This window comes from Vipera berus (genome assembly GCF_964194415.1).
Source record: "Vipera berus genome assembly, chromosome: Z".
NCBI classification, from domain to species: Eukaryota; Metazoa; Chordata; class Lepidosauria; order Squamata; family Viperidae; genus Vipera; species Vipera berus.
In genome coordinates this window covers 56,912,786-56,925,242 of record NC_138205.1, presented here as the reverse complement: position 1 = coordinate 56,925,242, position 12,457 = coordinate 56,912,786, and the positions used below count along the sequence as shown (strand labels likewise).

At 40.8% G+C, this 12,457-nt stretch overlaps 1 protein-coding gene across 1 annotated transcript in view; it reads left to right on the top strand.

Annotated features, from left to right (window-relative positions):
• Positions 1 to 12,457, top strand: part of SLC9A3 (solute carrier family 9 member A3) — a gene marked incomplete at both ends in the record, with an annotated part of 189,516 nt that overhangs the window by 160,949 nt on the left and 16,110 nt on the right. The window contains 2 exons of the mRNA XM_081346214.1: positions 4,602 to 4,717; positions 11,831 to 11,960. Coding sequence (XP_081202340.1) covers positions 4,602 to 4,717; positions 11,831 to 11,960 — 246 coding nt within the window. The remainder of the gene's footprint in view (positions 1 to 4,601; positions 4,718 to 11,830; positions 11,961 to 12,457) is intronic.

Below are 12,457 nucleotides of genomic sequence, written 5' to 3'. Positions count from 1 at the left end.
GGTTATTCAGGGCCCAACTCATGGGGGGGTCACACGCTCGATTTTGTTTTTCTATCCGGACGGTGGTTAGATGATCTCGGGGGGCGTTCCCCAACTATTACACCCCTGTCATGGACTGATCATCATCTCCTGCGGTTGGTCTTCCGTTTTGCCACTCCCCGTCGTGGGGTTGCTGAGCCAATAAGATGGTTCCATCCTAGGTGCTTAATGGACCCTGAGCGGTTCCAGACGGCGCTTGGGCCCCCACCTGCCTCCTTTGCGCACAGCTCGGTCGATGCCCTAGTGGAAGCCTGGGAAAGGGCAGCCACAGAGGCACTCGACCAAGTTGTACCCATGCGGCCCTTGACCCGGCGCAGATCCCAATGGGCTCCATGGTTCTCCATGGAGCTCCGGGAGATGAAACGTCGGAGACGGGGCCTAGAGAGCTGTTGGAGATCCAGCCGATCTGAATCTGACTGGTTATGACTAAGGTCGTTTACGAGAACTTATCTCACGGCGATGAGGATGGCAAGGTCTAACCACTTTGCCACCCTCATCGCGTCCACAGATAATCGCCCGGCTGCCCTGTTTAGAGTAACTTGCTCTCTCCTTAATCAGGAAGTGAGGGAGGAACCCTTGCAGGGTCGAGCCGAGGAGTTTAGTCGATTTCTGTCGGACAAAATCGCTCGGATCCGGACCGGTCTGGACTCCGACTGGGCAGAGTCTGACGATGAGGATACAGGCAGCCTTGTCGATGTAATCTGGGAAGAGTTCGACCCTGTGACTCCTGAAGAAGTGGACAAGATCATGGGGAAGCTGAGCTCCACCACGTATTTGTTGGACCTGTGTCCCTCCTGGCTGACTTATGCGGCCCGGGATGGGACACCAGGCTGGCTCCAGGCAGTGATTACTGCCTCTTTGAGTGAGGTTAGCTTTCCCACCGCCTTGAAGGAGGCGGTGGTGAGACCCCTCCTCAAGAAGCCTGCCTTGGACCCAGCAATATTAAACAACTTTCGTCCGGTCTCCAACCTTCGCTTTCTGGCGAAGGTTGTTGAGAGCGTGGTGGCGCAACAGCTCCCTTTGTTCTTGGATGAAGCTGATTATCTAGACCCGTACCAATCGGGTTTCAGGCCCGGGTACAGCACGGAGACGGCATTGGTCGCGCTGGTGAATGATCTCTGGCGGGCTCGGGACAGGGGTTGCTCCTCTGTCCTAGTCCTTTTAGACCTCTCAGTGGCTTTTGATACCATCGACCATGGTATCCTGCTGCGATGTCTCAGGGGGTTAGGAGTGGGAGGCACGGTTCTCCAGTGGTTCTCCTCCTACCTTCTGGGACGCTCGCAGTCGGTGTTGGCAGGGGGGCAGAGATCAACCTTGAGACCTCTCATTTGTGGAGTTCCTCAGGGATCGGTTCTCTCGCCTCTCCTGTTCAACATCTATATGAAGCCGCTGGGTGAGATCATTCGTGGTTTTGGAGTTGAGTATCATCAATATGCTGATGATACCCAGCTTTTTATTTCGACCCCAAACCACCCCAGTGATGCCCTCGACGTGATGTCCTGCTGCCTGGAGGCGGTCTGGGTCTGGATGGGGAGGAACAGGCTTCGACTCAACCCTGACAAGACTGAGTGGCTGTTCGTGCCGGCATCCCGGCAAATTCCGATTATCCCATCTCTGGCCATGGGGGGTGAGCTATTACCCCCCGTAGATAGGGCGCACAACTTGGGGGTCCTTCTAGATTCACAGCTCTCTTTAGAAGAGCATATTGGAGCTGTGACTAGGGGGGCCTTTGCCAAGGTTCGCCTGGTGCGCCAGTTGCGACCCTATCTAGACCGGGATGCCTTGCGTACAGTCACTCATGCGCTCGTGACTTCTCGTCTAGACTACTGTAATGGGGCTGCCCTTGAAGTCCACTCGGAGGCTCCAACTGGTGCAGAATGCAGCCGCGCGAGTTGTGCTGGGGGTTTCCCGATACTCCCATGTTACACCTTTGCTCCGCGAGCTGCATTGGCTGCCGGTTGCCCTCTGGGTGAGATTCAAGGTGTTAGTAATGACTTACAAAGCCCTACATGGCATGGGTCCGGATTACCTACGGCAACACCTGCGGCCGGCGTCAACCTCCCTCCGTCCAGTGCGCTCCCACAGAGAGGGCCTCCTCAGGGTGCCTCCAATCAAGGAATGTCGATTGGTGGCCCTCAGGGGGAGAGCATTCTCTGTGAGCGCGCCAGACCTATGGAACCGCTTGCCGGTTGAGCTCCGGATGGCCCCCGACCTTCGCTCCTTCCAGCGCGATCTAAAAATGTATCTATTTGAGCAGTCTGACCTGGTCTGATGGGTTAGGGTTGGGGTTTTAATATGTCTTAATTATTGTTTTAACCTTGGGCATTTATTTAATCGCTTTTAACTTTTGTATCCTGTTTTGTATTTGTTGCCCTGTGCACCGCCCTGAGTCCTTCGGGAGAAGGGCGGTATAAAAATATAATAAATAAATAAATAATAAATATTGGAGTCGTAGCTAGGGGGGGCATTTGCCCAGATTCGCCTAGTATACCAATTGCGCCCCTTTCTGGACCGAGATGCCCTTTGTACAGTCACCCACGCACTCGTTACCTCCTGTATAGACTACTGCAATGCTCTCTACATGGGGCTGCCCTTGAAAACCACCCGGAGGCTTCAGCTGGTGCAGAATGCGGCTGCACGGGTAGTGATGGGAGCCCCCCGATACTCCCATATAACACCTCTGCTCCATGAGCTGCATTGGTTACCAGTTGCCCTCCGGGTGAGATTTAAGGTGCTGGTACTTACCTTTAAAGCCCTACATGGATTAGGCCCGGGATACTTGCAGGACCATCTGCTACCGGGAACGAATTCCCATCGCCCAGTACGCTCACACAGAGAAGGCCTCCTCAGGGTACCGTCGGCTAGACAATGTCGGCTGGCGAACCCCAGGGGAAGGGCCTTCTCTGTGGGAGCGCCAGTCCTATGGAATCAGCTCCCCCCTGAGCTTCGGATGGCCCAAGATCTCCAGTCCTTTCGCCGTGACCTCAAAACACTCCTTTTCCACCTGGCTGACTTGGACTGACAGGCATTTTAATTATGTTTACAATTTTTAATTTATTTTTAATTTTAATTTATTGCACAGATGACCTTAATTTTAATTTTATCTTAATTTCTGTACTTATTATATGTTATTGTTGTCAGCCGCCCTGAGTCCTTCAGGAGATAGGGCAGGATATGTCCCATTAATAAATAAATAAATAAATAAATGTAATGAGTCTATCTCATATATTAGTTTCCCCTTTTAAGTTGCATTACTGAAATAAATGAACTTTTGCACGATATTCTAATTTTTCGAGTTTCACCTGTAGAAGTACAAATGACAAATTTAATAATTCCTCTGTAAAACTGTATCAACAACTCCTTTACACAAATCAGCAGCTTTGATACAAAAAATCAATATGTAACAAAGTTCATTTCATCTGTGTCTTATAGTAGTTGAGGCAGCTAACATGGCACATATAGATAAAACCTGGATAGACTCAGATGTATTTGGGTTTGGGTTTGTGGTTTGGCACCAGCTACAACTCCAAAGCAGATAGATGAGAATAGTTGTCATCCAAGAAGTCTGAATGGCTTTCAGAGGCCCTGTGCCACAAATAACCATATGTGAGATGTGGCTGAAACTGGGCAAAGGGAACAATTCAGTTAATTGTTTCTAACTGATCTTTCTGCTGCAAAACTTTCCCAAAAGAGGATTTCTTAAATTTATTTCAAAATCTATATTATTTATAAAAACTTAAAACACCTCACAGAAAATATTCTTTCACATAGATCAAGTCCATTAACTTTCCAAAATCAACATTCTAGTCCATATTTTTCTGTTTTCCAAAAGTTAAAGTCATTTTAATCCTTAAACCTACATAGAACTATTTTCATTCAGGGTAATGAAACTTGGCTTTAAAATAGGTTCTTAAAATTTAGAAAGTCTAATAAGTAGTTTCCTAAACTAATTAAAAGAGAAAGTAGATGTATTCAGTGTCACTTTGAAGGTACAAAACTGCAACTTGGGCAAGATGATTTTTCCTCCCAGCTTTATTGCTCTCCAAGCTACTGAAGATCATTCTTTTATTATCTCCTCACAGGGAGATTCTATATTGGGCAAAATTGTGGATCAGGAAAGGAGTTCCTAGGAGCCAATCTATTCACTAGTTCCTCTTTTTGCTATAGTCATCTTCAGTCTGCCATTACTATCCCTGGAAGTCTCAAACCTGGGGCAGATTGATGATGTTTTGCCATGCTAATGTAGAGTGACATGCATTCACATCATCAAGGCAAAAAATTCCCATTATGTCAAAAGCCTAGGTGCAAGTGCTGTGAAGTGACAATGAAAAGGAATTTAAATTTGTTTTATGTTTTCTTCAATTGCAACCCAAATCATAATAAGTAATGTATAATTATTATAGTTGCAGAGCATATAATGCCGAAGTATTTTTTTAGACAACTCTATAGAAACAGTGAATAAAAACTACTGCCTTTTTGTAATTTGGGGTACATGTTAGCATATTAAAAACCGGTGTGTGTGTGTGTGTGTGTGTGTGTGTGTGTATTTTTTTATTGAACAGGGAGAGCAAAGAGGTTCGTTGGCATTCATTCGCTCTCCAAGCATTGAACACACCGCCAATGTGGACTTCAGCATTATCAACCAAATGAAGGGAGAGACTTCTGTCACCCAACTGCTGTAGGTGGAATAAATATTTAAGTCCTGGTTTTATAAGTAGATTTTCAATATCAAGTCAGGGTAAGAAACATACAGTTTCAGATATATTGCATTTAATGTCTTTCAGATCATTTGGTTTTAATAGGAAAGATTCAGACTTATTTTTTAAAAATCACTTATTTCAAAGTGCTTGATTTTGCAAGATGATGCCAGTTAGGCACACTATTCCCACCCAACCAAGATTGTAAAATTATATTTGTTTCTGTCAGGTATGAATGACCAGACTCACACTAGCTACTTTATTGTTCTGTGCTAAATTCACAAGAATCTTTCCAGACTGGCAAATTCACCTGATTAGATAAGGCTCAAAGGCATTCAAGGAGGGTCAGGTCTTGCCCTCTTGTTTTTTTGTAACAAGTCCATGCTAATTACCTGTTTGATCTTTCCTCCTGACTGGGTTATTGCTCTCTAACAGTATCTCACATTTTCCTAAGGATTTAAACTAAACAATATTTCTAAAATCTGAAAGTTCACTTTTACTGGGCGATTTCAGTAGATGTGTACCACAGCCCTATGCCTAATTTCCTTTCTGTTGTTTGTGGAGTTTACTTAAAGTTTGTTCACTATTACAGCATATGTTTGCATACTTTGATTTGAACTCTCCATAATGTTAAAAAAATCAAAATATTTCCTGTCCACTAAAATCTAGACTTTTAAAGAAAATAAATCAAGTGACTTCTTGTTTTTTTTCCAGTATCCTGATTTTCTGTTATGAAGCTACTTTCTTATAGGGATTTGTTTTATTTTTTTATAAAAATCATGATGTAGAGTTTGTGAGATTTAAAAACCCAAAATTTGATACTCACAACTCAAAGACAAGTCTGGTTAACAAAAACAAAGATTTATTGAAAAGAAATTGAAAATAATAAAGAAAATAATAAAGAAAGAAAACGTTTGCAAACGTGGCCTCTTAGACCCTTCCCAAGTTGGATTGGGTTCTAAGAGCGTGCTGAGCAAGTTTCAAACTAGGCATTTATACTTTCTTTTCTCGATACATGCCCCCCCCAAGAAACTTAAGTTAGTCTTTGAAGTCATTTACATTTCTAAAAGATCCTCTTTGAACTTTTACATCCAAAAGACTTATTGTAACAACTTCCTTTCATCCATCACTACACTATCTTGTTTTACTCACCACCTTGAGGTGTTCCTATCCTTTTTAACATTTCAAAAGAACTTTGTTGATTACCATGTGTGAATTCTCTGTCTAAGCAGGAAATACTGTAGATAGCCCCACATCTTAGTGTTACATTTGATACAATTCATTGGTGTTACATTTGGTACCATTTATAAAAGAATAACTTTATTTATTTTCCTTTAATTCCACCCTTTTTCTCTTCTACCTGAATTATTCTTTTATACTTTTAGGAATTCATCATTTCCTAATTTGTGTGGAAGCAAGTTATTGCATTCTGAATCTTCTTTCCCCAACCCTTGTTTTCCTACCTTCATTATTAACATTGTTTCTTTTTTCCCATTTTCAACTGAAGATGTTATTAAGGTCATACTTTTCATTGTTCGTCTTATTAGTATTTGTATGAGAGGAATCAAACATGGTAAAAACATAATAGCCAAGAATCCTAGTATTGCAAATTTTGCTAGTTCTTTCCAATTTGCAAACCACCCTCCAAACCAATTATTTACCCCATCTAAGGTCAACCCCTTCCAGGTTTGGACTGGGACATGAGCTAATTTTATCATTTTGTCTGTAATTTCCTTTACTACCATACCACTTTCATCTACTTCAATGCAGCAATTGCTCAGATTAAATTTTCCACACACACCTCCTTCTTGAGCTAATAAGTAGTCTAAGGCTAACCGATTCTGCATAATGTAAGTTCGAGACTTTACACTTTCCTTAGCTAAATGCGTTAGAGTACTTACAGTGTCATTTGTAATTATTTCAAGCACTGCTTGTAGCCTAATTACCCTATTTAGAATATATATGGGCTCTCTGGCACCTAAAGTGCCATCTTCCGCCCATGTAGCTGGTCCATAATAGTTGATGATCTTCTCTGGAGTCCAATCATCATCTTTCCAGGTTCCAATTTTCATATTGCTTGGTTGTATGGCTCTTTTCTTTCGGACTTTATCTGATAAATCATCATATACAGTTAGTCCCAGCGATTGTTTTTGTTCGATGGGAAGGAGGAAAAAACTTGGCTTTATTATTCCTAAGATACAAGATCCATACCACCCCTTGGGTAGATACCCATAGGCATATTTTCCACATATCCAATACATACCTTCCGGGGCTACCCAGTCCAGGGTGTCGTTTTCAGGATCTTTTAAATAAGCCATCTCAGTTATTTCACTTAATGTCTCTTTCTTTGATATTCCACTTCCTCCCCACCAACTGTCATTGTTCCATACAGCCAAGCAAATCATGTCCCCTACTGCGACTTTTCTATTCTTTCTTTGTCTCTCATAACATACTTTCCCTACTAAATTTGTGGTTAATGCCCATGTTCCTTCTTTTCCTTTTATGAACTTGAGAGTTTTATTTTTCCACATTTCCACCACAATGTCATGTTTTAATTCTTGAGCCTCCCATGGCCATTGTTCTCCCATATTTGTTCCTCCACAAATAAAACAATTTCTTACTGTTAGAGTTTTTGCAATTTCTTCAGCCAATTGTACAAACATATTCACTGTTTTCTTAGGAAATTCAGGTAATTCTAATTTTTCGAATTCCTGATAATATGACCAAAAGATACTCTTGCGTATTGGTTTTATTTTAGTTGTTTCTATTTTTAATACTAGCCACCCCCACGGGTCTTTTCCGGTTCCATCTATTCCTATTCCAAAGTCCTTATATTGAATTCCTTTTTCTAATGACTGATTTATATGTATACACATTGGGTTACATTTTCCTTGAGTGCAATCAGTCCTGGTACTTCCGATACTAATATTCACTTCCTTTGGACCTATACGTCTCTCATTTGGGACCGTAGTATAATAATCATAGCTTGGAGTAAAGGCAACAGGTATTACACTTGATATGTGCACTTTGTGAAATAAATACTTCCTTTCTTTTATATAATTTCTTTCCCACTCTAAGTTTTCACATCTCACCCCAAACGAGTTATCAGATCCTTGTCCATTATTAATAGCTTGGCAAGCATCAAAGCACACCCCCACACTAGTTCCGCCTCTGGTTTCATTATGGGCTATGTAACCTCGTCTGATTTGACTTAATGAGAACATCTGAATTGCACCTAGCCCTCCCTTATAAGCATACACCCACATTTTTGCAGTTACTGGTCCTATTGCTTTTGGGTCATAACATTCTACTCCTATGTTGGTGTGACAACGCTTATATTATATTGTGTGTCATTTTGAATGCAGTCTGTTAAGTTAGTTTGTAAACATTCAGGAATCATAGTATGGTATATCATTGTTTTCTCAATTTTCCCTTCCCTTTTTGTCATTTTTACACATTGCGTACATGGTTCTAGTGGTTGGACAGGTTTTAAGAGTATAATAAGAAGAACTCCCAAGTACCACCCAGTAACGTTCCAATACATCCTCTATGCTCTTAATATCACACTCTATCTTACACCCCGTACATAAAATGCAATCAATATAATAGGAGCAACAACAACATCCACAAAGGCACTTACAAAACCAGCACCTCCCGGAGATATGGAGATATTGGATTTTTCTCAATCTTGGCTTTTCTCTGGGAGTGGAAGCATAAAAAAAATGCAATGTTTAGTCCTTATGTCTCTTCACCCCTCCTTCTGTAAAGAGTCCGTTAGGTCCTTCGAAGCTTTAACTTCAGTGGATCTCCTTGGTGAGATTCCACCTTCCACCTCTCTGGGGCTGGCACGGGCCCTTTCACTCGGGAGTAATGAGTCCAACCTCTTTCAGCTGTCCGGATGGCTGTTTCAGTAGTTAACAAGATGATGTAAGGTCCCTCCCAAGTTGGAGTTAGTTTTTCATCTTTCCAGGCTTTTATCAACACCCACTGCCCTGCTTTGTATCGGTGTACTGCAAAGTCCAAGGGTGGAGTTTGAGCAAGAATGCCTTTCTGTCGCAAGAGAGAAAAACATCTGGACAGCTTAAGTACATATTCTATTATTTTATCTTTCAGTTCAACTCGTGGCAATCCCTCCCTCCCCATATAAGGTACTCCAAACATGAGTTCAAATGATGACAATCCAATATCTTTACATGGTTGTGTTCGTATCCTTAATAAGGCCAAGGGGAGGCATTTATTCCAGGGTAAATTTGTTTCCTCCATTAATTTAATCAAAGTTTGTTTTAATTTTTTGATTAGCATGTTCAGAAATCCCAGAACTACTGGGGTGCCAAGCTGTGTGATAATCCCATTTAATTCCTACGGCCTCATTAATTAATTTTACTACCCTTGCCATAAAATGCATCCCCTGGTCACTGTCTATTACTTCAGGAAGACCATACCTGAGTATTATGTTTTCTAACAATATTCTACCTGTGGTGCTAGCATTTGCATTCACACATGGAAAAGCTTCTACCCATCGAGTTAAATGATCCACTATGACAAGCAAAAACCTTATTTTTCCTGCTTTTGGTAATTCAGTATAGTCAATTTGAATTTTCTGAAAAGGTGGTATTGCCAACTCCCTTCCCTGTTCCAAACAAGGACAGGATTGTAATTCCCCCAATTCTCCCAGATATCACCTTCCATCAATGTGTCCTGCACACAGACACAAAAACATCAAAAACAAAAAAACCAACAAAAAAAACAACTCCACAAAAAGATTAGAGTAATTTCTTTTGGGTGATGTTTAACTAAAACTCAAAGATTTCCAAAAACTTGTCCAACAATTACTGTATCCTCTTTCCCAAAAAAAATTACAAGCTGAAACTGCAAGAGTGGGCATTACATTTCACACCCACCCCCCCCTTCCTCAGACCAGAATTCTAAGCAGAAAAAAATGGTTAAAATGACCAGCCCCCCCTTCTCTCTCTCTCTCCAGGGGAGGGGGGAAGAGAAAGAGACAGGAGTAAAAGAAATTTTACAAAAATCTCACCACTAAATTTTTTTGCTGTCCTTCACATGCATTTTCCATAAATTCTCACACACATTGTCCATGAAACTTGTCTCATTGGGTTTTTTTTTTACTTTTACAACAATAAAATCTGCAATTTACTATTCTTTTCACACCAGGGACTGGTGGGGGTGAGTGATGTTTGAAGGCTAACACACGTTTACATATCAGCAAATTAACTCATTCACTTCCATTCTGACTGCTTGCATAAACAATTTCACATACAAAAATTTCATTTCATACTTTCTCCAAACAAACCATACATTGTTAAATAAGGCCTTTTTGTTTGGTGTTATCAGAGAGGATTTTGACCCTCTTCCAAGTCTTGGAAATAACACAGAACAACACAGACAGACATATATACACAGATACTATTAAAACAACATTTATTTAGACATATGGCTTGTCTTACAAGAGGTGAGAAAAATCATGAGGTGATTCCAACCGAACATGGTTTCTATAGGGCCCTTTAACCATCTCCTATTTTTCTCACCATTCCAAGTCCAAGCTTAATGTTCCAAATGTCCAAATATATATAACAAAACAAAACACACATATCAATTTGGGGTTTTAGGCCAAAACAGGTCTCCCCTTTTAATTAAAAGGGGGAAAACATTTATGGTTACCTCCAATTTATCCCACCAACTTCAAAAGACAGTGGGGAAAGACTAAAAGGAATTTTGAACCTGGGGTCTTTTGCAAGTGTAAAGGGGAAGGGGAAAAGTAGCACCCTCCTCACCTCACCTTTGACAAAGGGAATTGAATAGTCCAAAGAACTAGATTAAAAGAAAAAGATAGAAGAAAAACTTGCTTTTATTTCTTTGAATTTTCTTTTCTTTAGGTTTACAACAACAACTACAACAATTGCCCATCTTCTTTGAGAGTTTCCCTGATTATGGTTCCCTGAGGTTCTCGATCTTATGGCCACTCAAAATTTTCAACACCAGTTCGCTTCCCTTCAGGCTGTCCTTTCCCCTCGCGGGTTAAGGAAATGCAACCTTTCAGGTCCGCACTCGCTTTGGACTTACCAGTGTTCCCAGAACACAGCCCATCACACTCACACAGCCATTATCGCAGAAACCTCCCACAATCGCTCTCCTGACCACCCAGGTACAATTGCGTGCTTCCCTCCTTCGGGGCAAAAGTTTCTTACCTGGGCCAGTGCACTGGGTTACCTGGTCCTGGGCCTCAGTTGTTGACTCTCTTCCTTTTTCCTATTCTTTGATTTTGTAGACCAGAATTGTTAATTTAGTTTGGCTCGGAGCCTGCAAAGGGAAGCTAGATCTCAGACAACTCCAGGCAGTTGAAATCAACAGGTGCGCCCCTGGACTTTACTGAGAACAGCTCCTCCCTAGAGGCTCTTTCAAGCCCCACGTTTGGTCGCCAAGATTGTGAGATTTAAAAACCCAAAATTTGATACTCACAACTCAAAGACAAGTCTGGTTAACAAAAACAAAGATTTATTGAAAAGAAATTGAAAATAATAAAGAAAATAATAAAGAAAGAAAACGTTTGCAAACGTGGCCTCTTAGACCCTTCCCAAGTTGGATTGGGTTCTAAGAGTGTGCTGAGCAAGTTTCAAACTAGGCATTTATACTTTCTTTTCTCAATACATGCCCCCCCCAAGAAACTTAAGTTAGTCTTTGAAGTCATTTACATTTCTAAAAGATCCTCTTTGAACTTTTACATCCAAAAGACTTATTGTAACAACTTCCTTTCATCCATCACTACACTATCTTGTTTTACCCACCACCTTGAGGTGTTCCTATCCTTTTTAACATTTCAAAAGAACTTTGTTGATTACCATGTGTGAATTCTCTGTCTAAGCAGGAAATACTGTAGATAGCCCCACATCTTAGTGTTACATTTGATACAATTCATTGGTGTTACATTTGGTACCATTTATAAAAGAATAACTTTATTTATTTTCCTTTAAGTTTATTCTTGGATTCTAAAAATGTTTTTGTTTTAAGATTGTTGGCTTGTTTTATTTGTTAAATCCCGTGAACAAAGCAATTGTTAAATGTTTATTTTACTTTAGGAGAGAAACTGCCAGTTCTGTCTGCCTTGATATGCAAGCATTAGAGCAGAGAAGGAAAAGCATTCGAGATGCAGAAGATATGTTTACCCATCATACTTTACAACTGTATCTATATAAGCCCAGGCAAGAGGTAAGAAACTACAATTGAAGAAATTTCAGTAGGTTCCCCATCGTACCAGTATTTTCAAAGACTTTTAATTCCAAGCCTTTAGCAAGGATTTTTTTAAAATTTTTAAAAGAGTGAAATGACCCAAGAGTTTAGTATTGAAACAAATGGAGAAAGGAAAATATTGTTAATGAGAGGAGGGGTGGGGAAGGGGGAAAAAAGACCCTGCCTTAAAACTACAAAGAGCATTTGCAAAAAGAAAAACAGTCATGGAAAAACAGACAACTGGTGAAGTGCATACTATATGCCATGTATTTATTCATGATGTAGAGTTTATCTACATCAAAGAACTGATGGAGAAAAATGAACAAAGATTGCAAAAAGTGGAAGAAAGAATTGAATTAACAGATAAGAGACTAGAGCAGATTGATAACTGACTTACATTAACAGACAGGAACCAGGAGAAAATGATCATTGCTTTAGACATGGATAGAACTGATTATTATTTAAGATTCCAAAAT